The sequence below is a fragment of the Odontesthes bonariensis genome, chromosome 10 (assembly GCF_027942865.1).
Source record: "Odontesthes bonariensis isolate fOdoBon6 chromosome 10, fOdoBon6.hap1, whole genome shotgun sequence".
NCBI lineage: Eukaryota > Metazoa > Chordata > Actinopteri > Atheriniformes > Atherinopsidae > Odontesthes > Odontesthes bonariensis.
Genome location: NC_134515.1, coordinates 20661214 through 20687897, shown reverse-complemented (window position 1 = coordinate 20687897; position 26684 = coordinate 20661214). Strand labels below are relative to the sequence as shown.

The following is a 26684-nucleotide window of genomic DNA, read 5'->3' as shown; positions in this document are numbered from 1 at the left end:
CACCCACCCACACACACACACACACACTCATTTTTCATTTCAGACACGCACATGATCATGCATTTACTGACTGACAGTAATTAGGTGAAGGGTGTGGTGGGAAAACGACACCAGGAGAAACTTTGCCAAAAAACTATCTGGTTATGCAGACGCCATCTACTCATAGTGGCGTCTGTTCCTTCCCAGTTCTTCTTGATCGTGACCACCTCTTCCCCTTTTCTTTTCTCACAGGTTTATTCATGCTGGCTCAGATCTCCGACCAACAGGACATGTGAGCAAACGTTTTGACAAGTGTAAGGAATAGGGTAAAGGCCTAATGAAATGTAGCTGCTTTAGTGTCAGGATTGAAGCCTCACACAATTTAATGTCATCGGTAACGTCTGGGTTATCTCCTAAGGAAAAAAAAACAGGCACGTAGAGCCGAGTTTGCACCGCATTTCAAAGTAAATTGCGAATCAGACTAAGTTCATGGAAAAATGTGGTATTGATGTTAAATCATCAGATTTAAAACTATAAAAGTGTACACATTAAAGTTCATGTTTTATATCGTAACTGTACTTTATCGTAAATTGTAAATTGAGCACGAATTGGAACTGGAAAGTATGCTGTAGAGACTGTCTGAATAGAATGTTGAATTAGCTGATATTTTTACTTCTACCAGTTTGAAATGAATATTGAAATCAGAGTATCAGTTTGGGCTGTTTCATTAAATATCATGTACTATACATACAACTCATTATGGTGGCAGCCATAACATAACATAACATAACATAATAAAAAAATATAGACACTTTGAGGAAAAAGGTTGTTTTAGTTTTTCTTTTACATTTTTTTTCATTACAGCATATTTTTCTACCATAAGAATTTCTCTTTAGGACCAGTGGAGGAGAAAAAACAAACAAACCTCCAAAATACTCACTTAGGTGTCAAATTTGGCCAAGCTGGGCCTGCTTTGACCTCTACGCAAAACAAGACATTTTATGAAATGGTAGTGCTAATCAAGTATACTTGATTAGCACTGCTTTAATAATCAAAGTGTTTTTATTGATTTTTCCATTCAAACAACAAACATCCCATCAACAACAAAACAACAGGACCCAAGATACACACACAAATATCTGTCTCAACTACAGACAGACAACAACAAGACAAATCACCCCAATACAAAACATCAAACATACCACCCCCCATGTGGCCCAGACACTCTAAAATAAATAAACAAATAGAAAATAACAACAATAATACAATAATAATAAAAATAAATACATGGATTTTAAAACCTTCTTCAAATGGTCTTATTTGGGCAATGGAAGGTTCTGCAAAAGTACTGCAATGGTTAATAACTAATCTGCATACTGAGATAATAGTTTTCTCAAAAAATGTAGAAGGCCCTCTAAAGTAACCAACAGGGAACGCTCTACAGTTATAGGCGCCTTGCCCTCTTAACCTTTAGTGACTCCCCGTGGTTGCAGTGACACTGACCACTGCCATGTTAAGTTGGCTGTAATAATACATCCATGGCTGTGATGCACGACTCTCTGCCTCGGCTCCACCCTTCATCCAGCGCATGTGAACTTTCTTTGGGAGTTAGAGGGGCGCGGCCCGATGGGTGGAGTACTTCCCCGCCTCACAGTTCTGGGAACAACTAGCTGCACACTTGACACATCCGCTGGCTTTCCACACTGCTGCGCCACTCTGCTTAGGTCCGCTCTTTCTGGAATCGGGTTCGGTCCGTCTGTTTACGGAAAAAAAAGAAAAAAGGGCACCGACTTTTTGGGAACGATGGCACTGGAGCCTCTGCGATCGGCTCAGAGCAGCGGGCTCACGGAGGACACCTCGCTCGCGCTGCCCTCCGACAACACCCTGAGCTCGGGACAGCGGCGCGTGCTGAATCAAGTGGACACCATCAAGAGGAGCAAGTCCAGACGGAGCAAAAGCTGCACGCTTTCTACGTCTTTGTCTCCTACAAGTATGAAAGTTACTATACATAAGAATAATTCCAACCAAACGCTTTGTTTAGAAGCCATGTGCAGCTGTGTTATCTGCCCGGTGTTCTAATAGTAACGTTTACGTTTACTGCGTAACATGAGTTTTGTCTTGTGGAAGGTGCGATGACACATTCTGTTCGTGCGTGAAACTGCAGAAACACGCATCCAACTAGTCGCTGTGAGCTGCTCCTCGCTGAGAGGAATGCAGATCGCAGAGCAGCTAAACCCACAAGCCGCTGCAAAAGACTCCAGGACTAGTTTTTCCTGCAAGAAGCAACGTCAGAATGCGCTGAAAATGAGAAATAGACCGTGCAACGGGAGAGATATTCGAGATTCCCTGGATTTACATGTTGCATTAAAAAAAAAAGGGAGTACCGCCCTACCTTAAAACAGTTTATGGTTTTTAAAAAGGCGTTGTGAGATGCATAAATGTAATTTGTCATCTCGTTATCCAAGGAGAAGTAAAGCTGTAAAAAGCCAGTGAGGCTTCTTAAATTGAGCCCACTGGAAATATTTTGCTGTTAGTTGGGAAACACTGAATTAACAGGAGGAACAACCGCAGGGTTAAAGTTGCACACGCCTCTGAGGTCATCTGGCTGCTCTTGGTGTAAATATTTGGACCAAAAGACTAGTAACAACAGAGAGTTTCTCACGGTTCATGAGCCTTAAACAGTGATATTACAGTTGTCGCTTTGCCTAGAAAAATACTCTGTTCTTACTGATTTGTTTTAGCAACCAAGATGATAATGTCAGACGTTTGTGATCATGAACTGAGCCGTACATTAACCGGACCAGTGCCCCACATTTCCAGGACCAGTCAGTCAGAACACATAAAAGACATTATTCCTCACTTGCCTTAAGTGCCATGCCATCCAGGTGGTAAGTTTCGATGTGCTGAGGTTTTAGGACATTGCCCTGAGAAATTTGTGGAACTGATTGGGCTTGAGTTTGTGTTGCCAATAAAGCTGAAGGAGGTGAAAAACCTGTTGGTGCATACCTAAAAACCAAACGGGGAAATGATTTGGATATATGCAAAACAGATCTAGTGTTGTGATAAGTAATCTAATTATTATTAGTCACTGAATCAGGATTACTGATTACTAACGTAGTTCTGGGAATTGCTCTAAGTATCTGCTCCTTTTCTCTCAAAGAACATGTTGCTGCACACTTTAAACTTTGTATTGGCATTGGAGCTGAATTCTCAAAGACAAATTTCCAAAACCAGCAGTATTTTGCACGTTTTATTTTACTTTACTGAGCCTTCAATGGTCCTCATTTGGTTAGATGGTCTATTGTCACTGCGGGAGACTTGTTTCTGTCTTCCAATGACTTCTCCAACACTGGCACAGATGATAATACGAGTAGCAGCCTTTGCATTTTGTACTACTTGGGTGGCAGTCTGTCATGCCAGTGAATCGTCCTAGGAGGCAGACAAACAAAAGGCTAAAATGTGATGGATATCCTTCAGCTAACGCCCAAATTATAGCACATAGCCTCTTGGTTTTGGACTGACATGATGTCATGTCTGTCCTTGTGTCTCACTAAAAGATTAGCAGATGCACATACGTAATCGTTGTGAATCATCAAGCTAAAGCTTTGACTAATTTAAAAAAAAAAAAAAAATTTTGGGGAAGCAGAATTCAGCCTCAACCTGTGTACATGCATTTTTCATTGATGATAAAACCTCCCCTGTGATAATGAATATGAGATGAGAGAACCATTCACACACTGATCAACTGTCATGCTCTCTCCACTCTGTGTCTCTCTCTGTTGTTAGTTTCAGTTTTCTTTAAATGGTCTTTCTTTCAATAGGCCCGCCTCCGCAGATTTCAACAAACTTCAGCGACTTTGAAACGTTCAAGTTCTCCCCAGCCAAAGCAAATGGCCGCTCTTTTGGCGCCACCACCTCCATATCAGCAGGATACAGCAAAGCGGTAATTGTTATTCTTTGTCACGGTACCATGTGTAACCTGTCTCGCTAATATGCAAATATTTCACAATCCTCCCAAATATTTATTAAAGTTCACCTTCCTCCATTGAGGATAAGTGTAGAATCTTAAAAAGAGAAAATGTCAAGAATAAAGATTCATACAGCACTGGTATTTTTTCATCATTATGAATTAATTGGGGTTAAAGAAGATATTATGGCTGCTCATGTAAAAGATTTTTGGTGTTTCTTCATAAGTTATAGATCTAAACTGTTGTGTGATGTTTGCTTTGTTTAGCTTTATTTGAATTCTTATTTAATACAAATTTGTTGTATTCCACCTGAAAGCTTTATTTGTTCCGCTCTGGTCTGTTCCCAAGTCAGTGTTAGTTGCTGCCAAATGTCTTCTGCCATTATACAGTCATCAAATCGGAAGAGTTTCCTATTTTAGATTTTTGATACTTATTGTACAGCGCTGGCAAGCAAAAGATGAAAGAATTTAATTCAGACTTCTGACAACATGATGAGAAATAGATATTCAGCCAATGCTGCTTGCAGGAGTTAAAGGATTTTGGGTCATAAAAATCCTGATATCGGCACAATAAGAGAAGTCTTTTGTCTAAATCTGTTCCAAAATATTGAAGCAGACTGGGAGGGCGTGCCAGTTATGAGTGATGGATGTATTGCATTGTTTTAGGTGCTGGTTTAGCACATTGTGTGGCCTTATGACAGTAATCCGTCTGTCGTGTTTTCTGACACGCTGAGCTGTCTGGAGTCCTCCCACATCACAAACTGTAAGCCATTCATCCACCCATCCATTATCTACCGCTTATCCGAGGTTGGGATGCGGAGGCAACGGGCCCAGGAGAGAAACCCAGACATCCATCACCCCAGCGACACTTTCCAGCTCCTCCTGGGGTATCCCTAGGCATTCCCAGGCCAGAAGAGATATATAATCCATCCAGCAAGTTCTGGGTCTGCCCCAGGGCTGAGCCCAGCCACTCTCAAAAGGAAACCCATTTTAGCCGCTTGTATCACCACCCACATCTCGACCACAGGTGAGGGTTCGAACAAAGATGGGCCGGTAATTCTGACTGTTGGTTGTGCATATGCACCAAACAGCAGCTCAGATTACCCGGCCTTCTTGGAGTTCAGTGCACATGTGGTCAATGATGGAGTGACATGGAGAGGTGTGATTGGGAAGAACGGCCTCCCTGGTCTAAACCCAAGTGATGTTTTGTTTTTGGACTTCTGTGCCAGTCATGGATTGTCCATTATGAGCACCATGTTTGAGTATAAGCTGTACCTGATATCAGTAAGTGTACCTGATATCAGGCCACCTTAGGCCAAAAGTCGATAACTTTTAGTCGTATCATCAGACTGTGGCTGTATGTCTTACACACTCAGGTGAAGACAGGTGCAGAGCTGTCAACCAATCACCACCGGGTGGTGAGTTGGAACCTTTGGTTGGGCAGTGGACCAGATCTTTACCTTTGCAGAGTTACCAAGGGGGTCATAGGAGTTTCACCATCCAGTCTCCATGTCTTTTGTGGAGAAGGTTTACGACCGAGTCCCCCTAGGGATTCTTTTGGGATTGCTGCAGTAGTATGAAGTTTTGGAGATATTCAGTTTCTGTATAACCAAAACAAGAACTATGTCCATATTCTTGGCACAGGGAGGAGGACAAACTGTAAGCCAACGGGCTGATTGCATTTGTGCGTCTTGTTTAAGTATGTTTAAAGGATGTGTGTGTAAGTGTGTTTTGTGGAAATCAAATGGTGGTCAGGCTTAGGATTAGGTTATAGTTAAGTTTAGGCTAAGGGGGCGGGGAATGCATTATGTCAATGGTGAATCAGAACACTGAAAGCAAAACAAGTTTGCCTGTGTTGGCCTGGTCTGACTTACTACCAGTGAGTTGAGGCATTTCCAGGGAATATGATGGTATTCTCTCGCTGGTGACAGCTCATGAATATCTCATCCTGTGAAACATCTTTGTCACATTGTGTTTTGCCAAAATTCCACTGGCAGAAATAATTAAAAAGTAATCTCTAAATATAGACGCAGAGCCATATTTATTTATTTATTCAAAATAGAATAACGACTACCATATAGCACAGCATGTGTGTCTGTGCTGAATGAAGGCCTTTAGCTGCTGTATGGAAATATTTTTTTGTGGATCTAAAGAACATAGTTTGTCTGCACTTCTTGATTTTTGATTTGCTGTTATGGGTCATTGTCTTTGCTGATTTTACAATTCACAGAAATGGATGCATTTCATCTTAGTAATTCAAAACTAGTAGAAAACACTCAAATATAATTTTCACTACATTAATGATAGTGTAGACCTGATTCCAGTTCAACCTATAAAGACCGTATGCTAACTCTTGCATGCATCTCCACTTTCAGAACTTGAGTGGCATTTGCTTTATTTCACCTTTCACATTTAGCTGATCCAGCAGCCTTGCTTTCATTTTCAAGGCACCCAAACAAGGAATTTCTTTTTTTAGAGACTTATAAACGCAAGGACAAAAAGTCAGTCATTTCTAACATAAACAGAAGATTTTACCGGTCAAATTAATTTTAAGAGACAAAACTTTTAGTGGACAGTTTAAGGAGGCTATTTTAACATGCTGTTAAAATATGCTAAGTTTTTAGAAAACATTTTTAAATGCAAATTGGACCTAATGGGTTAGATGACAGAAATAATACTAAATACATTTTTTTTCTTACTTAATCATGATCCCAAAATAGAAACTCAGAGTATTTCTCAGTGTGGTGTCTATGTGCTCTGCTGAATTCCTCAGACTTGCTCAGTCTCTAATGTAAATTTCCTGGTTCATTTGGACTATAACCAAACAGAGTATGCAGATTTGTGAGACTGAACACACTGTCACTTCTTGTAAAACATGCTACTGACAGAGCTACATCAAACTTTGACTGCCAAGCTGCGTGGCTGACGCATCTGTTACTCAGCAACAGGAGACATCCATCTTTGCTGCTTGCTTTCACATAACCAAAAAGTTCCTCCTTCATATGCTATCCAAGTTCAAATGTCAGCGTCTGCAGGTATGTCCATTAGGTTTGATTAATGATTCATTTTTTAGATGAAAAATGAAAACATTTTCCATTTCACAGAAAAGTTTCTTTTTTAAATTTAATTTTCTAATGAATTTAGTTTTCTATATAGGAGATAAATGCTGTAAAGAAAATTACCGGTTGTGGGCACGGTTGACACGTTTCTGATATTTTTTTTTTCAGGCTTTCTGACTCATACACACGTAGCCGCTTTATGAGAAACTGCTCAGCCGCGCCAGCCGTTCTGTAATCTGCACACAGCTTGGGTTTGTCTCCTGTTAAAGATTTGATGTTAACTTGGTTTTTGCAAGCACAAGCTACATTTTGCTCCCTCAACATGAACAGAGAAAAGGAAGGAAACTAAGATGAATGAAGGTTTTGAGTCAGGTCAAATTCCTCTGTCTTTGGTTACAGTGGATGTCTTTGAAAACTGCTGTTGTGGAAAATGGGTCACCTACTTTTTTTTTTTTTGTGTGTGTGTGTGTGTGTGTGTCTCAGATCGTTGCTACAGTGAAGCCTAAAAGTTAGCAAGTGATTTAGCAGGTAATATTAGAGTAGAATATAAATCCATTCTAGAAGCATAATACATACTGGAACGGGGAACTCAACTCAACCTTATTCATACGGCACCTTTCAAACACAAGTGTTTCACATGTTGCTTTATGAAAATAAGAAAGATTAGAACAATACATAACAATTAATATTTATATTGCAGTAATATAAATTGAATTGTAAATAGCAACCATAAATACAAGTGTTCTATGTACAATAAGAACAACTCCTGACCTGTACTTTTCTTCTTTTCTTTAGCAAAATTATCAGCGGAGTCGTTCTCTATCCACCAAAACTGCAGGAAGAAGACATTTTAGCAGCTCCGGCACATGGGAACAGCAAATCAGCACTTTGAACAGACCTCGAAACCCCAATGGGCTGAAAATGAGTCACAGCGATTCTGCTTTGGCTCCTCCTTTGGCCCCTGCTCCTTCGATGGTAATCAGTTTTTGTTTTCCGTTTTCTGTAATTCTGTGTTCCACAGCACCAAACTGACATTGTGCACTGCTTTTATTCTTGTAGAAGGCCGCAGGACAGACAACGAAAAGCCAAAACACCATTCGGGTTCGAGGAAATAGACACAGCAGTAATTCTATGGTTAATGGTAGCAATTTCACCAACAGCCAGACAGGCATCTTCCCGCCGGGTTATCATATGGAGGAAAATATGAGTTTGATCAAAACATCCAAAATAGAACAGACATCAGCGTGAGTTCACTTTTCTCCCTGCCCTTCTGCTTTTAATGGTTAACTTGTAAATGCATCACCACAGTTTGCAGCACTAAGTTTAATTCACACTGAACTCAAAACACCCCTCTCACCATTCCTTTTCATCACCTCACAGGGTGAACTATGCTATGAGCATGTCAGATATTACCCTTAAGGAGGCAGTGGACATGCTGTCTCACGATGAGGAACATCAGCAGCGGTGTGGAGCCACCGTCATCCAGCACACCACCTTCAATGAGGATGGTGCTAAAGCAGAGGTTGGTGGATACATTGCTTATTACCATGAGCAAAAAAAGCACACTGTAGTGTTGGTTGTTTTCAAATTGTCTCTATGTGAGGATAGTACAAGTGCTTGTGCTGTACAAGAGTTATTGTGCTCTGGGAAGACTCGTGTACCTAACTTTGAGGGAAAGGGAGAATAATTCCCTTTTACTTCAAACCTTTTGCTTTCAATGTATAGTGTGGCCTGTCTACTACTGCCGACTCTGCAAAAACAAGCACACAATGTGGAGATGTTTGACAACTTTCTCCCCCCCTCCACCCCCCACCCCCCCCCACCCCCCCCCACACACACACACAATTTTCCGCTGCAGGTATTACAGCTTGAGGGTATTCCAGTTTTGGTAACTCTGCTGCGAAGCCCCAACCCGGGAGTGAACCAGGCTGCTGCCGGGGCTCTGAGGAACCTCGTCTTTAAGAACCAGGGAAACAAGCTGGAGGTTCAGCACTGTGGTGGTATAGCTAAAGCCCTACAGCTCCTGCAGGAGACAGATTCCACTGAGACCCAGAAACAAGTCACTGGTAAGCTTTTTTTGATTGAGGTGCAACCTCTAAATATTATATATTTTTGGAATATGAATGCCAACGCCTTTTAACATTCGTCAGAAATCTGTAGAATTACCTCGTTTTCACTTGTGTTATGAATCCAATTCATACATTTGCTCAGTAAAGACGGGGAAATAGACTTCATAAAGATTGAACTACATCAGGCTTATGACAAATTCAGAATTTGGCAAGCCGCATTGATAATAGATAATATAATTTGTATTAAAAGTACACAGTACGATGCACTGAATGCTTATAGATTTCATTGCGCTGCATGTCATGTTTACGCTAGGCCTTCTGTGGAACCTTTCGTCTGCTGATGAGCTGAAGACAGAACTTATGACAACGGCACTGCCCGCCCTGACAAAGAATGTTGTGGTCCCGTTCACCTGCTTGTCTGACAGCAACAAGCACATAGACCCCAGTGTTTTCTACTATGCCACAGGCTGCCTGCGGTGAGAATCTTTCATTGTCTCACATCAGTGGCTCCTGTTCATGCCTTTAGTCTGAAACCATTTTACGAGCTTTGAATGCACTGCACCGACCATTCCCAATATGTGAAATGAAATACTGTAGAGCTATATTTTAAGGGCATAAAGATATCTGTAGACGTACTCTGTGATGTCAGTGAATAGTTCATTTAATATTTAGCTGATTGCCAGATACGTTTATTTTGCCTGTAAAAGTGCTACATGTATGCTCTACACTCATGTACACACGTTATCACCTAAAAAAGGGATTGCATGCGAAGGGAAATCTCATGGGGAAATTCTGTTTTGTAGTGCCGTGTACTGAGCAATGATTAATGACAATACAATGGTGTGTATGTAGAAACCTGAGCTACGGCCAGAAGGATGAGAGGCAGCAGATGAGATCCTGCCCTAAACTAATCGATTCCCTCATGAGTTACATGCAATCCTGTGTGGCAGAGGAAAACCCAGATGACAAGGTAACACTCTGAACATCTTTTGCCATGCAGCAGTAGTTTTTGGTCATCCCTCTATAGCGCTTGTAGTTATACCTGCTCATTTGTGGAAGTTCTGTGGATGAGTCATTTATTTTACTTGCTTGAAGCAAAGATAGCACTGTAATGTTGAGACATTTATCGTCTGTTTCTTTGTTACTAGCTGCCTCCATTACAAAGATTTATCATGAAGTTATTTGCACTAATGCAATTTTAACACTAAAACTAGTGTGTTTAAGCAGTGTGTTAAGATAAGACAACTGAATCCTTTTCTGTAACCAGTCGTAGTGTGTTTTGCCCCCTGTGTTCTAGACGGTATAATGTATTCTGAAGGGTTCTTGTAACTAGCATTAGCTCCCAGCCTGTGGGGCTGTAACAACATAAAGACTTTCTTAGCTTATAAGGCTGGTTAATTATTTTTGAGTGGATTCTGGATTTTAGCCCAATACAGCAGAACTGAGAGTGAGCTCGCTGAAAGATAAATTGGATCCATCACGGCTCTTTTTGTTTGGAAGTTTTTGCTGTCTTTGCCAGAGCCTCCTTTTGAAATGTTATGGTCGATTTTTATTTTATTAAATTTTTTTATTTTTTTTATTTTTAAAAAAAAGAAAGAAAAAAAGAAAAAGGGAGGTGTGCCCCCTTTTGTCACCTTTGAAAATTAGAATGTGTGTCTCTGGGTGTTGTGTTTCCATCAATGGCAAATCGGAGGGGTAGCTGATAAATCCCTGTGACTATTACAGTGGCATTTGACACGAGACTGAATGCGACTTAAAAGCCAGGAGTTGGTGAGTGTTAATGAGTATTTTGGCCAGGGTTTACTTAGCACGTGGCTATTTATTTATTTAGTTATTTATTTTCACCTGGAAAAAAAAAATCTTTTTAATTAGGGTGCAGTTCCTAAAATGTCAGCCCTAATTGATCAAACGTAGACATTTTTGATTATAACATTCCAAATAAGAGTGAAAATTGAAAGGCTGCGGTTAGAAACTGATATTTTAAAACGGCGAATTGGAGAGTAACAATCAACCTCATAACGAGTCAGTGATGCCGGTGGTATTGAACCCCAAAAATCAACTAAAAGGCAACATAAAATCAAGCGTAGAAAATTCTTCGTTCAACTTAGTTATGGGAGTATCATGCATCTACTCAATTGTCACAATTGACCTGGTCTCGATAGAGGAATCTCCACGGTGGAGGGGATTCAACTAAAACATAGTTTCCTCCCAGATGAGTCCTTTTTTTTTTTTTTTTTATCATAAGCAGCAGGAAAACTTTCAAACTGTAGGCACTTTAACGAACTCTTTGTGGTCTTTCCTGTCCTCTAGCCTGTGGAAAACTGTGCATGCATTCTCCATAACTTGACCTACCAACTGGAGCAGGAAAGCCCTGAAAGTTTTGAGAGCGTTTATCCTCTGGAAGCTGAGAGTAAGAAAAGCCCTATAGTCGGATGCTTCAGCCCAAGGAGCAGCAAGGTTCAAAAAGAGGTGGGCATCAGCTGCAATACTTTGTTACCAAATCATGACCATCTTTGAGTCTGAGCTTTCTTACTCCTCTCTTCTCAGTTTTTGTTTGATGGGACTCGAGCCTTTCCGAACGACCCATCAGGGGTGAACTGGTTGTGCCACCCTAAAGCCATGGATATCTACCTGGCTCTGATGGATTTGTCCCAGAATGATGCCACTCTGGAGGCCAGCTGTGGTGCCCTGCAAAACCTCACTGCCAGTGGAGACCGGGTGTGTACCAAGAAGTTAATCATTGAGCGCACTATTTTGTGGGTTACTTGGTGTTAGGATTGTCTCAGGCTTTAAGAGAGGAACCAACAGAAAGGGTGGAGTTTTTTTCTGGTGATTTAGGTTTGTCTCATTCATTTAGCGTCTTGCATATTCACATTGATTTCAGTTTGAAAAAGATTACAATTAAAAGATGGATTTGGCATCAAACTGCACACATGTGATGAATGTGGACCATATATGAGTGAAAGTGGAGCTCAGAGCTTACATGTTTTCCTATCTTTGTGTTTTCTCTCAGGGGTCCCATGCTGTGAGCCAGATTTTGATTAAGAAGTTCAGGTCTATGTTTCTTTTACCCTGTCTTGTGAGGTCACCCAACCACAACCTCCAGAAGATCACTATGTCCCTGCTGGATAACATGTCCCGCTTCACCGAGCGGGCCAATCTGGGTAAGAAGCAGCATATTGATAAAGGATGAGCCACTGGAATACCATGTGTTAATAATGACAGAATGCAGCAATTTGCAAATCTCTTAAACCAACGTTTTATTCACAATGGAACATGGAGGTGATCTCAAATATTGAAAGTGAGACTTTTTAAAATGTTATTAAATATAATAAATGATCAAAAAACAAATACAGAAATACTGATATTAATATTAATTAATATCAGTAAGTAATATTAACTTATCTTGGCTGTAACAAGGGCATTCTCAAGAAATTGAAACAGGGGCAAGAAAAGATTGGGAACGTAAGTGGTAGTCAAAAGAAACAGCTGCAGGAACATGTTGCAACTAATTAGGTTAACAGCTAACAGATCAGTATAAAAACAGCACCTTAGAGAGGCAGAGTCTCTCAGAAGTAAAAATGAACAGAGGTTCAGCAATCTTCAAAAAAAAAAATTGTGGTGCAGTTTCAAAATTCTAGTAAAATTGCTTGAGATTTTGAATATTTTCATCATCCAAAGTATATAATGTTACAAAAAGATTCAGAGAATTTGGAGACATCTCTGTGCGCAGGGTACGCAGCCGTAAATTAATATTGGATCTTAATATCTGTGATCTTTGAACCCTCAGTCGACGCTACATTAAAAAGAGACTCAGATCTGTCATGAAAATCACACATTTGGGTGTCACACATTCCCACAGTGTCTCTTTTCTGGAGTTGGGGTTTTATTTTGCCATCATGGGTTGGAGGTACATAAATGTGTTATTGCACATAAGAACGACTTGCTTTCTTCTCTGTAGCGAAGCTCGCGTTGCCTGAGCTCACCAACCTCCTCTCCTCGAATGAAGGGGCAACTGGAAGCTCCGATGACATTAAAGCAGCAGCTTGCAACACAATGCGGAGACTGATGCCGGCAGACATTGAGGTCAGCAAGAAGGTCATCGATGAGGACCTGCTTACTTTACTGAATGAGCTCAGCCAGAAGGAGTGAGTTTTTAGTTATTTATTTATTTCATAGCAGTGACGGACTTCGCTGCGCTCACTGATGATCCCTTCCCCCCTGTCGTAGGTCTTTTCCCAAAAGCAGCAAAGCAGCGTCACTGCTGCTGTACAGCATGTGGAATGACAAGAATTTGCAAAGCATTGTGAAAAAGGTAAAAGCGGACATTAAGACGTGTAAAGATGTGTGGATTAGGATTTGTTCATTTCTCTCGAGCAGACGCATGTGTCAAGTAAGCTCAGGTCTGCAGTGGGACAGCCCAGCTGAAATGGGCGGGTGTTGATTAGTCATAAACACACTTTCCCTTCCATCCTGACACACCCAAGACTTCACCAGAAACAATTACACTGGAATCTTGGCAGGCAGGCTGTCAGTGCTCACTGTCTGTTATGGGATGAGTCACAAGATGTTTAAAATAGGAAACAAATGAAGTGCAATGAGGTGCAAACGTTGAGAGTCAGAGGTACAGGATAGGAAGAATGTGATTTTATTTATTTATTTATTTTTTTTATGCAAAAGATGCACGAGTACAAGTAACCACCTTTACAGCAGACCCTATAAAAATCATGAGTCAAGGAGAAAAAAAAAAGATGACAGACAACTAGAGCTGGTTAGAGCATGAAAAGCCAACAGTTTCACTCTGCCATAATATGCCAGAGGCTTCTTGAAGATTCTGGTCCAGCATTTTACTTCTTACTTTTAGTTCAGAGATGGATTGCATGAATGCTATTTCCTCTGTGTGACACCCTTTATTGGTTTATTTGAAACACTTTTGTTCCACAGCTGCCAGGGTTCAACAAAGCCTTCTTTATCAATGAAATAACCACAGCAGTACATCAGTCAGCAAAGAACAGCTGTGATAAAGACTGAAGATTTTCACATGACATGCCGCCTGGAAGGTATGATCTGCTCATGAATGCTTGTAGCTCCATTTCAGTCAGATTTGAAAGCTTGGTGGGAGCGAAGTGATTCAAATGCATTTGAAAGTGATTCAGGCTCTTTCTCTCTGTGTCTTTCTTTTTTTGTCTCCTCGACATGCTCGTGCCTGTGCTTGCAGATGGAAACCAGCATGATTAGAGACTGCAGAGGCCACACCCTTGAAAAACTCTTCAATGATAAGTTTTTTGAAAGAGCCTATCAATTATGAGTCATAAATTGTACATTTATACATTGTATATATAGAGAGAAAAGAGAGGTTTAAGTTTAATCTGGAGATGGATACATGTGTGTGTATATGTACAAGGATGATGTTATTCGACAGTTAGGTGTCAGTGTGTGGGGTCAAATCCACAGGCAGCAAGACACATTACAGATAGACAGTGTTATTTGCAGTGAAATGTTACTTTATGTTCACAAATTTCTTCTGTCCAATGTGTCTGTCTGCAGTGGCTAAAAGATAACATGCCCCGACCAGCCATAACATTATGACCATTTACTATATATATCTACTATATATATATATATATATATATATATGCCCAATATAAAGTGTGCTCTGCACATCCTGCTAAAGGGCTCTGACCAGTGTAGGCGTGGTCGGAAAACATCTGAAGGTTTCCTGGAGTGTCTTGTACTAGGACCTTAGCTAAGGATCTTTTGGGATCGTGGGTTTTTAGGGAGGATCTTCGTGTATTAGGCTTGCTTCCCATGAATGCCATCAGATCCAATCAGGGTTGGAATCTTGATGGTTTAGAGGTCAGAGGAACACCTCAGGCTCTTTGACATGCTTTTCTTAGCCCCTTCCTAAGCAGTTTTTTGTCAGGCTCATTGCTGTCCATCTACAGAAAACTGCTCGTTAGGCGAGTGGTGTTGCCATACTGGCTGGCTGGGTGGGTGGATGATGGGGTGGGGGGTGGGGTGGTGGGGGGTATTGGTCTGCAGAAAAGTTTAGGTAGGTGTCAAAGTGAAATCCATGTGAGTCCCAGAAGATTTTCCAAGCCGAACATGGCATTTGAATGAGATGAGAAGTATTCACTTTACCCGTCAGTGGCTTTAATGTTATGGCTGATCGGTGTATCTGTTGTGGCCTTAAAGCGATACTCCGGAGTAGATTCAACCTGGGGTCATTTGAACCGTGATATCCAGCCAAGTAGCCCACCCGCAGTTTTTTCGATATTGGCTGAACATCAGCTGAGTTATCCCAAATAGCTTCGTACAAGGGTTAATGGATCCTGGCAGTATCTCCAAAATTACCACACTAAAATCACATGCCATGACACCAAACTTCTACAGTAGTACAAATATGGTCTGTACTCAAAAAAGGATGCATTTGGAAGTTTGAAAATAGTCCTGGAGTTTATTATTATCAACACAAGCCTGATAGCTTCTCTGCAGCTAAAGCTGCGTCAACGTCACTTCTGGGAGCTGGGAGCTTCAAAGTAAGATGAGGGTTGATCTACTACTGTGGACAACAAAGCAAGGCTGCTCAATTTCTCCATTGATAAAATAATTTCACAACTCTACAACATAAAAATTCATAAAAAAACATGTAGAATATAGCATATACTTTGTTGTCTACAGTAGTAGATCAACCCTCATCTTACTTTGAAGCTCCCAGCTCCCTGAAGTGACGTCGACGCAGCTTTAGCAGCAGAAAAGCTATCAGGCTTGTGTTGATAATAATAAACTCCTGGACTATTTTCAAAGTTCCAAATGCATCGTTTTGTGAGTATAGACCATATTTGTACTACTGTAGAAGTTTGGTGTCATGGCATGTGATTTTAGTGTGGTAATTTTGGAGATACTGCCAGGATCCATTAACCCTTGTACGAAGCTATTCGGGATAACTCAGTAACTCAGCTGATGTTAAGCCAATATCGAAAAAACTGCGGGTGTGCTACTTGGCTGGATATCACGGTTCAAATGACCCCAGGTTGAATCTACTCCGGAGTATCGCTTTAAGAGCTGAAAAGCCTAAACTGAGAGTTAGAGAAGAAATGAAGCAAAAGCTGAAATTGGTAAAGATTGTCTGTATTTGAGATAGTTGTTTGTTCATTGTTCATGTTGATGTTAAGAGATTTTTCATGTCAAGTCCACCAACAGCATGTATTGTTTAAAGCGATAAGCAAACTCTCTCAGTACATACAAGACAAATGGAAAAAGCTACAAAAGAAGGGCTGCTGTTTTATCATTTAATTACTTTATATACTGCTAATAATGCAAACATCTGACAGCAGCTAACAGCTTAACGTATAGATCAACATATGCATGATATGTTTATTTGCTTTCTTCTAGATTGGTATAATTTCTCTACTTTAGATTTGAAGCTGCAACCAGTTGCTGATGTGCTAAAAGCATTTAGCCAAATCACCAACCTTCATTTCTATAGCTCAGTGATTAACAGACCTTAATATTTATCTCAAGCGTGTTAAAACAGAACCATAAAAGTGTCTTTCTGTGGCTTTACACGTCTATGTGATTTGTAAAACCACAGTTCATCTTCCTTGCAGTGTTTTTGTGTGCCTTTTTTTTTTTTTTTTTTTTTTTTAAAACCACAAAAAAAAATAGGGAACAGTGGAATTGTTCCAACCATTCACTCTTTGTGCTAACTTGAAGCTTCATATTCATATTTTTGCGGTTCTCTTTTTAAAATACAGCGCTGTGTGTATTGTTCTGTCCTGTTGCTTCATCAAATGCCCACCTAAGGAAATGTGCAGATATTTGTTGTAATTAGGTTTTACATTTTTTGCTTTCATCATTGCTTGATTTCTTGCATGCACAGATTATTAGGAGACAGAGTGGTAAAAGGTATCTGAGTGCATGTGATTACTCATTACCTTTTTATGTAAAAAATTTGTGGAACACACAAACAGTGTTGGATGCTGGCTGCACTATTCTTTGATCTTATTCAACAACATTGCAGTGCATAATAAAAGGGCTGTACCTTCTTATATAATCTCAATGAATTATGATCCGCGTGCTGGTCCTCAGGCAAGAGGAGCAGCACGTTCAAATATGTAATGTTTTTTTTTGTAACGTGTCGTTTTTTTTTCCTCTCGCAATTTTAAAGTTTTGACGTCATTACAAGGTAGCCGCTCTCACAACCAAATAATGTCTTTGTTTTAAAACTGGTTAAAAAAAATCCTCCTGAAACTCAGCGTTTTTATAAAGGCATAGAGTATAAATCATGAAAACACCTCCACCACAGATGCCAAGATTCTTGGCATCTGTGAGAATTTCCCACACTGCATGACAGTGGCAGTTTTTATGCCTGGGACTTAGCTTTGAGGATTAAAGTCAGTATTTCATAAGGAGCTTGCCTCTCACTTCGCCTGTACATAAAATAAAAGAAACGGGTCTGCAGACAATATTGTGTTTGGTGTCCTTTGTATTTCAGTGTACTTACAAAGGGTATATTTAATGTTTATAGAGTAAAATAACCATGTTAGAGGGCTAGAATGTGTTTTACTCGTAGATGTCTTCAACTTTTAATGCTAGATGCACTCATTCCAACTGTTTATGTGACATGTGCATGCTTTTCTCTGTCTAAGAAAGTAGCTACTTCTCAACATGGGAAAGCTCTCAGCTTCATTTTTTGGTCAAAATTGCTTGTGAGGGTCTGAAATACTGACTGTAAATGTGCACACAGGATAACTTCAAAAGCATATTTTGATATTTTGGCATTAAGCACATTATTTGTGATTCTAACATACTCATTACCTTTCTGTTACTGCATGACTGATTCTCTCTTACGTTTTGGTTCCTGTTTATTCCGGGTGAAGTCGACTGGATCAGCCAGTTTCAACAAGGCTTTTTAAATAATTCTTTTTTAAGACCTCGGATCATTTAGAAGACTGAGTGGAAACTTTGTATGATTATTAATTTTGTCAGATGAACACACGGCCGTTGTCGTAAATCCATTGGGTGGATGTCTAGGCTTCAGTCCAAGGAGCATCATGTCAGCCGCAGTCATGTCCGAGCCTGTATCTCACCAAGTGGATGTCTCTTCTTGACTTCGCTTTAGGCTTTCTGTGTTCAGTCATTTTACTGACAGAGCAGTTTTATTTTCAGCACAGGTAAACGAATACACATAGATGTACTAACTTGCTTGCTCATAAAGCAAAAAGCCGGAGATTTAACAGATTTATTTACACCTTTAAACACTTACTGTCATGCCAGAAGATGGGAATAAGATGAAAACGACAGAATAAAATGGAGTTGGGAAAACTGGAAACAAATGGCACCAGGAAGTGGGAGAATAAGAGAATTAGGTGCAGCACAAAAGCCAGGGCTTGGATTGAGGTGATGGCTGCAGAAGGCAGGTAACGTTTACACTGCTCACTTTGCATGAATGTAACTATTTCCTCAGGCCTCTCTTGGTCCTCTTGGATCTGTGAAAACAAAGCAGGTCATCAGGCCAAAGAGTCAGGTTAAGCTCGTTTGTCCGCAAAAGATGTTGAAAAAGCAGAGTATTTAACAAATTCTACAAAAAAAAAAAAAAAAAAACAAGACTACCAGCATTTCTCTCTGTATATCACAGTGTTTTCTTGTATCTTTGACCGGTGTAATAGCTGACCCACCCCCCACCCTGCAGCCAAGTAGCAGAGCCCTGACAGAGCTCATGAGACTGCAGCTTTATGCCAGAGCATCTGTTTGATGAGCATGTTTGGGACCAGATTTAAAAAAAAAAGTAAAATCAGAGGTTATTCTCACGTTTTCTGATGGTCGCTCACGCGGTTTCTCAGCACATTAATCTAGAACAAATAAAAACATTCAAATGTAACTCTCAGAAGGTGATTGTTTCACTTCCAGGATTAAGCTGTACACTGTTGCACACACACACACCTCGTATTTCTGCCTGGTGAACTGATATTGTAGTTCAAAGTTCTCAGCCTCCAGCTGGTACATCCACTCCCACAGCTCTTTAGCTTTTGCTCTGAAAACACAGACAGGAGAATTCCTTTTATTAAACAATAAAGTTTACAGTTTTTACAATGTTGAGGAAGGATTTTGTGAATCTGTAATAAAAAAAAAAAGGTGTGGCCCTCTATAACAGTATGATATTTTTCCACCTACTTTAGTCCTTCCTGACTCGAGTTCTCAATGTCCAGAGATTTGCGTCTTTCACTCAGGAATTTCTTCTTCTTCTCTCTCTCCGTCTGCCTCTTACCACTCCGTTTCTCTGTCTGTGGAAAGTAAAATATTTCAAGACTTTGTTGACATTTTGCCATTGAAATTCATCAGAAAACACTCACCAACTTTTGCATATAGCCTCCGAAGTGGAGGCTGGTCAGGGTTTTCTTTTTCTTTGCATCATCTTCTGCCCTCTTCTTGGCCTCCTCATCCTCCTTACGAGTTCTCTCTTCCTAGAAAAACACCAACCCGGCAGCAATTAAATGTTGCCACATGGAGAGATGACATTAAAGGAGCTCCATCAGGACTCTACCTCGAGACGCTTTTGACGTTCTTTCTCTCGTTCACTACGGATCCTGTGCTGCTCTGCTCGCTCAGAACGACGCTTCTCCTGAACAACCGCCCATTACATCATAATTAATCTCAAAGCAGAGATCTTTTGATGTTGTGTGTGAGAATTGGTTTAGCATTTGTTTGGGTGTCAACATAATACACTCACAATCCTATCTGTGAGATTAATCAGCTCTTCTTCCTCCTTCTTTCTGCTCTCAAAGTGAACCTCAATCAATGTCTGAAGTTCCATCAGGTCCTTCTCCATCCTCTTACGATGTATGTCCTACAGAAACATAGATTTGAGCCAGGGTTAGTATCAGTAGAAGTGCTTATATTTGTTTTTGGTCTGTAATTATGAGAGATTAGACACAGTTAGGGTTACACAGGGTCAAATCAGGGTTGTTATGATTATTGCTAGACAAAATTGGGCAATGTTCAGAATGATAAAAACACTGCAATAGGCAGAAGCAGGCACCTCACTGCAGAGATTCCCAGTGTGTCACTTACATCAAAATCCACTTTCTCCCCATCTGGGATTTTAGGAGGAATTAGGTTTGGCATGATAAAAGGCCTGAAATAAGATGATGAATAAGAAAAGGAGAACAATGAGTAAACAGCAGAACAGAATATAAGTGAAAAAATGTGGAAAGAAAAACTAAACTAAGTCTTGTCTTGTGAATTATTAGAAAGTTGCCCCTATATTTGTATTTACTCATCCACTTTGCTTTAACGTTATCATCACTGCTGTACATCAAACTTTAGAATGGAAACAGAGAAAAAAAACAAAGTTTCCTATTTAGGAGATATTTTTTACTACACTAATTCCAAAGAGGTTGGGACAGTGTTTTAAGATGTGATTATATAGAGAATGGGATGGTTTCTAAATTTCATTAGCCGAAATTGTATTCAAAATAAAGCATAGACACCATATCAATTACTGAAAGAGAGACATTTAGTTTCATGTAAAAAAAAAAGTGTTAATTCTATTTTGAATAAAACATTGGTTTATGAGATTTAGAAATCATTGCAAACTGTTTTTATCCACTTTTTTCCACAGTGTCCCAAATTCTTTAAATGAACTGTGTACATTACAGTGGTTAAATGTATACTGTAACAGTGGGGGGAAAATAACTATTTATGTTTCAGAGATTTGGGGAATAATCTTTTTTTGCGCGTTTCTTTCTTTCTTTCTTATCAACATAAGCAGGAATATTTGGACATTGACTCACGTTCAAATTGCAGTTACTGTATATAAAGAGAATGAATCTTAAAGTTCAGATTCTTTGCTTTGATTAAAGGGTATTCACATTCGGTATTTGAGATATATGTTTTTTAGGGGGCTTAAATTTAACTTGTGTAATAGACAAGTGTGCTCATTATATCTTCCTTTTATAAAGTTTGTAAAAAAAAATCTCCACCATTTTCATTTGGTCACAGGAGCTTTCAATGTGAATGAAAAAAGCCATTCTTTCACACAAAAAAACATTTGGAAACCAAACAAATTCTTGTTCTCTTGTGGCAAGAGGCCAAATAAACAATTTTGTACATTCAGAGAATGCAAAAAAGACACTGATGAGCTTGGCAAAAGAAAAAGGTCAGAACACCCACCAAAATAGTGGATGAACACATTAACACCATTTTTCAGATGGAAGATAAATTGTCATCAAAGTCCACTTCAAAGAGAAAACTTTGTGGCAGCAAATGCAGAGGTTTCGGCATGAGTTGCAATAAATAAACAAATAAAAATAAAACTCGGAAAAGAGGAGACAGACTTAATTCTAGACTTAATTGTATTTTTTAAAATTTTATTTCTGACAAAGAGCAAGGTTGGCTGTGTCTGCTTCAGTGTCTGCATTTAGACAATCTGACTGCTGGTAAATTATATATTACATAGCTACGTGGACATGCTATGGTATCTGCCCTCTGCCTATCTGTCTGATGTTCTGAATTAACGGTTACTCGATGTGTGAGGCCGTCCATGGGCTTTTCTTACTTGAATTTTGGTTTGGCTTCCTCCTCTGTTGGGGAAGAACACACAAATATAAAGAGAAGACAGAGATGAGCAACCAACCACAACTTTCCCTCATTAAGACCACACCAAAACATTTCAGAATAGTCCCAGGCAGCCCAACCAAGTTATGACAATAGTCTCTCTGTGCTGATAAAGAGAGAGGAATTCTTTAGCCTGTAATTCAGGCGGGACTTAAGTAAAGTCTGCATGCGTCCAAGAGCAATTGACATAAAATGTGCAAGTTGTGCCAGCAAATTGAATAAACGGTGTTACCTTCTCCCTCCTCTGCCTCTCCTTCTCCTTCTGAAACCAAAATAAAAGAGAGTGAGAGTTTCTGACTGCACATTTAAAAAAAAAAAAAACAACAACTGACAATTACCCCTCAGTGAGAAGTATTAAAGGGGAGCTGAGGAGCAAGGTGATATTGCAAATAAGGCCGATACTGTTTGCCTATCTGTCTTTGTCAGAAATAAGGTGCTCCATCATGCGTCGCATGCCATGAATACACTTTGGTGATTTGTGAGAGGTTGTTGAGAGAGAAGTCTTGCTAATAAGCAGTCTCGTGGTAAATAAGGCATCGCGTCTATGACCTCTGAATGACATGCTAACACATGCCATAATGATGTCAGCATTGTTTTCCCTTCTCTGAAAGACAGACATGTTTCATTGGGTGAACCTATCCCAGCTGCCATTGGGCAAAAGGTGGGGCACACACTGGAAAAGTCACCAGTCCATCGCACAGAAACAGACAACAGTACTCACACTCACTCCTAGGGTCAATTTAGAATCATAAATTAAACTAAACGTGCATGTTTTGGGACAGTGGGAGTAAGAGAGAGCAAGTGACCATGTACCAACTTCAATCCCCCCCATGCTGCCTTTGTACTTTCCCACGTGACACCAGGCATATGTGCAAGAGCCCATCGGATGGCTACTTTTACTTTCGTCTCAAAACAGCTGTCTTCAACGTCCAGGATGTGTATATTACTGCCCACAAAAGAGAATCTTTGACATCTTTGTCCTTGAGATGTTGTTGGACTGCTGAGTGTGGACCTCGGGATGTGGCTCAGCGCACTGTTGTGTCTTTTGTCTCTTTAAGACCTCCTGTGTGACACGCCTTGCTTGCTCTTAAGGAGCAGCCTGCTATTTCTCTGATTTTGTTTAGTCAAGGTAGCCGGTAGGCAGACATTATGTCAACATCTTTCACAGTGATGTTGCTGCATGAGAGGAACATTTCTCCTTTGAAAGAGAATAGCTGCATCTCGGCAACTCTTTGGACATTGTACATAACCCATGTAACACCTCAGGGAAGGGAAAACAGAAAAAAAAAAGTGAAATCTTTTTTTCCAAAATGCTATACAGCACCAAACCCTTTTGTATTTGAGACTACACATACTGTGGGTAAAGTTCAAGCCGAGATGAGCTCATTTTCTCTGTCCGTATACCAATGCTCATAGTGAAAATTCTTATTTTTCAGGTTTACTGTCTCCAGCCAGCTAAGAATTGCTTATTGCATTAAATAAGTCCAGCTGAGCTGAATTAAGATATCTTGATATCACTATGGGGTGATACACTGACTTTGCTGAAGGAAGGTTGCATTTACATTTCTTGACAAAAAGGTCACTCTCTCCTTCTGCCCATTAATTGTGTGACATAAGTTGAGACTGGAAACTGACTAACATGCCTCCTGTTTCCCATTGTAAGACAGAGTCAGAGAGAGATATGTCTAAAAAAGAGATTGTGACTTATGATTGGGAGCCTTAGAAGTGGGAGTGAGAGGACGCCTTTAAATTACTCTAGACCAGTTGCTGTGACTGGTGTGACTAAGAGAGCGTGACTGGATCAACTCTCAGGATCTGCAGACAATTACAGATTAAAGAGAAATATAATTGAGAAAGCAGATGATATTCCCATCTGTCTGTGACTACTGATTGCCGTTAGAAGCATTAATCATCTCCATTTAGTTGTCAACAGGGAACATTGTCCTTTTGGTTAATCACTGACAAAATGTCTGACAAGCAGAAAAAGCCCGACAGCAATATTGTCACTTTGAAAAGTCTCTCACCTTGTTCTTCATTTTTCTCCTCCTCTGAAGCAGGTTTGTCTTCCTCTTGTTCAGCCTCTGCTGGTAGAGAGATAAATGTATGACTCATCAGTGGCAGCTCTTCTTTGTATTATTCAACACATTATTATTATATCAACACATTACCTGAACTTTGAACTTTCACTATTACTTGTCATATGAGCTGCAGTTTTTCCGAAGTTCAAGAAAGAGATCAAATTGAATAGAACAAGACCAGCTTTTAAGCTGAATGTTTCTTTTTTTTCTTTTTTCCTCAAATAGAGCCGCTTGCTTGCACTTTATGCACCCACCAATGATGCATAGATGAACTAGGCAAACTTAGTTTTGGATTAACTCTAGGTCCCAAAATGAAAAACAGTTGGTACAAACACCGCGCACAGAGAGTAGAATGACAGCGAGAGATCATTTTATAAAATGAGCTACCGCTCTTTGGTATTTCAAGCATTTAAGAGCTGGTGAAGTGGTGTGTCCTTGTGATGATTGAGTTTGTATTTAGTGTATGAGTGAGATAACACCCTGAGTGGGGATCCTCAGAGCTATGTGATAAAGCATGCATTTAATAGCAAAGTTGCACGACAGTTGAGTTTGAAAAGTCTGCGACTATGAGGAGAGAGCAAAGCAGCAATGTGTTAAATGATATCATATGGTGACACTTTCTGGAATATCCTAATCACTGACAGCAAAAATGGTGCACTTTTGTGGAGGCAGACGTTTGTTCATACATTTGAGGGCTTACAGTTTGAACTCAAGAAGATAAGGAATAGTCATATCTTTGGAGGGCTAAAAATGATCCTTTGACATGAACTCAGAATTAAATCTGTACATCAATACATGTGGATTAGTTAGATTAAATCAGTAAAACATTTTGACAATACATTCAAGATCTATTTTTCTCTAAATACGCATACATGTACATGTATTTTCAAATATTTCAGTTTTATTTCTGTAGCAGCAGCTACCTTTATAAAATACAGAAGTATTCAAATGAACATATGAGAAAATGTGTTGATACTCAAAAAAATTAGCAAAATGTCAAAGCACAAGTAGACATGAAGATATAGAGCTAACATTTTATAAATGATCTACAGCTTGTGTATATCAGTTATACATTTTTTTCCTTTCAACAAGTATTATGTTGTATAGTTATCGAGACATTAAAACTCAAGATAACCTAAATCACTGTGTTTAATGCATGAATAAGTATTCCTTTCTTGAATTATAAGACTGCCTTTTCCCCCCAGTTTTGAAATAGCTGTATCAAATTAAGTGTTTGCCGAAAGTAGAAGGGAAAAGATAAGATCTCCACTTGGTTCCATGTGAAAAAAACCAGCATGATATTTGCTGTTTATCAACCATGTCTGCTGAAATATTTTCAGCACAAAGGCCACAGCGTACCTTCCTCAGCCTCCCCGTGCTCTTCCTCCTCTACACCTGCTGAGCAAAAGCACAGGACTGGTTAGTGCACGGATATGTTATTTAAAAAACAACAACTCAGGAGGAAAAATGTGCACTGCTCCACCCGTTGCCCTGCTAATATTCTATCTGTACTACAGAAACATCACCAAAAACCTTTCTCTGATGACCCTGAGCTTCATTTATTCGCATCAGAACTCAAAAACTGTGAATACCTTCAGCGGCCTCCTCTTCCTCTGAATCAAGCAGCCAGGGAAATGTATCACACAAAGACAGAATTTACCATCATATTCACATGAAGAACACATATAGAGCACCGACTGTTATATGCAACTACATTTAAATGCATGCTACTGATGCTATGATGGTTTTCCAAAAAGAAGAGTAAGTCATTAGTGTGAGAGATGTAAGAGAGATATAACCACAGTAATTATACAATCATGTAGATCTAAATCCAACTGTATGTACAGCCGGATTTTATACCTCCGCTATGACAGTTAAGGCAACGGACAGGGTAAATGTATACATCAACCTCCCATTTTCATTACCAAAGAGATTCATTTTGCCAAATGCCTTTAGGTGTCTGTGATTGTTTTAATGATAGAGTGCAGTAGTTGTTATATATTAAGCTTACAGGATCACTCACAGAAAACATCTTCCTTGACAGCATGGCCGTAATTTAAACAGAAGATCAAATCTTTTAGTGGTGGAACAATAGTGTGAGGTGATTAATGAGTTCTTACCTTCCACCTCCCTGTAAAAAACAAACATGTCTTTTATCACTCTTGTCACTCAAAACAGAGATACATGTCAATCTCTCATCACTCCACCATAATGTATAGCTGTTGTAACAATGGCTGTACACACGCCTGTACTGTCCAGTAGTGTGGGTGTAGCAAAGAGACATGCTGAGTATGTTTAAGCAGAAAGAGCAGAAACAAAAAAACAACCTACTCCTCATACTCCTCCACCACATCCTCGTTGTCTGACATGCCAGAGCTCGTTCAACTGCGCAGCACTTAATCTGAACATTAAACACACACTCAGTAAATTGACCCGGGGATCACTTTCCCTGTGTCTCATACAATATTTCATAGTTTGTACGCATGTAACGCTATAACCTTACCTGAGAATCCAATAGGAGAGGGGAAAAAATAGAGCTGCCAGACAGACTCAATGCACAGCAGAGGTCAGCTCCTTGCTTTCACTGACTGGAGCGTGAGGTGAGTGTCAGAGGATAAAGGAACTGTATGTGATGTTAGGAAGAGGTTTCAGGACCCCCTTGTTGTGTTATTAATAACTTTTAAGATACCGTGTACCCACCAGTATCACCATTCCCAAAAAAGGCTGCTGTGTGCATGACTGTGGGGTAGCTGTGCCAAAAAGATCCAGATAAAAGCCACAGTTGTTCACTGGCAATGACTCACACACATAAAACTACATTCTTTCACCCTTATTAGGCACTCAATCACTGACAAGACACAGGCACAAAGGCCTTATCTACAAGCTCCCTCCTCTGAGATAACCAAAAGGAGCT

The 26684-nt window shown here is 39.9% G+C and overlaps 2 protein-coding genes across 9 annotated transcripts; one reads left to right on the top strand and one right to left on the bottom strand.

Moving 5' to 3' along the window:
• The first annotated feature begins 1622 nt into the window (after positions 1-1622).
• Positions 1623-15317, top strand: pkp1a (plakophilin 1a). Its single transcript, XM_075476832.1, has 15 exons — positions 1623-1969; positions 3801-3922; positions 7801-7980; positions 8065-8249; positions 8386-8527; positions 8864-9071; positions 9388-9550; positions 9927-10044; positions 11385-11543; positions 11622-11792; positions 12088-12238; positions 13036-13222; positions 13305-13389; positions 14019-14134; positions 14293-15317. Exons 1-14 carry the CDS (start codon positions 1783-1785, stop codon positions 14103-14105), a joined length of 2145 nt encoding a protein of 714 aa, XP_075332947.1. The 5' UTR covers positions 1623-1782; the 3' UTR covers positions 14106-14134; positions 14293-15317.
• A 2987-nt stretch (positions 15318-18304) lies between these two features.
• Positions 18305-26409, bottom strand: tnnt2a (troponin T type 2a (cardiac)). Of its 8 annotated transcripts, none has more exons than XM_075476823.1 (16): positions 26274-26409; positions 26102-26171; positions 25891-25901; positions 25363-25383; positions 25130-25168; positions 23717-23776; positions 21925-21954; positions 21634-21658; positions 20148-20211; positions 19807-19923; positions 19621-19698; positions 19430-19540; positions 19251-19360; positions 19020-19110; positions 18888-18928; positions 18305-18565 (listed from the first exon to the last, which is right to left on the bottom strand). In XM_075476823.1, exons 2-16 carry the CDS (start codon positions 26137-26139, stop codon positions 18532-18534), a joined length of 870 nt encoding a protein of 289 aa, XP_075332938.1. In that variant the 5' UTR covers positions 26140-26171; positions 26274-26409; the 3' UTR covers positions 18305-18531. The 8 variants fall into 8 exon arrangements, with proteins under 8 accessions (XP_075332938.1, XP_075332939.1, XP_075332940.1 ...); XM_075476824.1 differs by having other exon boundaries at positions 23717-23773; XM_075476825.1 differs by having other exon boundaries at positions 25130-25165.
• Between the last annotated feature and the right edge of the window lie 275 nt (positions 26410-26684).

What these genes read in the sequence shown, in the direction of transcription:
- pkp1a (XM_075476832.1), top strand. Translation starts at nt 1,783, where the DNA reads ATGGCACTGGAGCCTCTGCGATCGGCTCAGAGCAGCGGGCTCACGGAG. An exon ending in TGGCCCCTGCTCCTTCGATG is followed by an intron (nt 7,981 to 8,064) that starts GTAATCAGTTTT and finishes TTATTCTTGTAG; the next exon opens with AAGGCCGCAGGACAGACAAC. An exon ending in TGCAAAGCATTGTGAAAAAG is followed by an intron (nt 13,390 to 14,018) that starts GTAAAAGCGGAC and finishes TTTGTTCCACAG; the next exon opens with CTGCCAGGGTTCAACAAAGC.
- tnnt2a (XM_075476823.1), bottom strand. Translation starts at nt 26,139, where the DNA reads ATGTCAGACAACGAGGATGTGGTGGAGGAGTATGAGGA. An exon ending in TCACCAGGCAGAAATACGAG is followed by an intron (nt 18,929 to 19,019) that starts GTGTGTGTGTGT and finishes TATTTGTTCTAG; the next exon opens with ATTAATGTGCTGAGAAACCG. An exon ending in GTGAGCGACCATCAGAAAAC is followed by an intron (nt 18,566 to 18,887) that starts GTGAGAATAACC and finishes TTGTTTTCACAG; the next exon opens with ATCCAAGAGGACCAAGAGAG.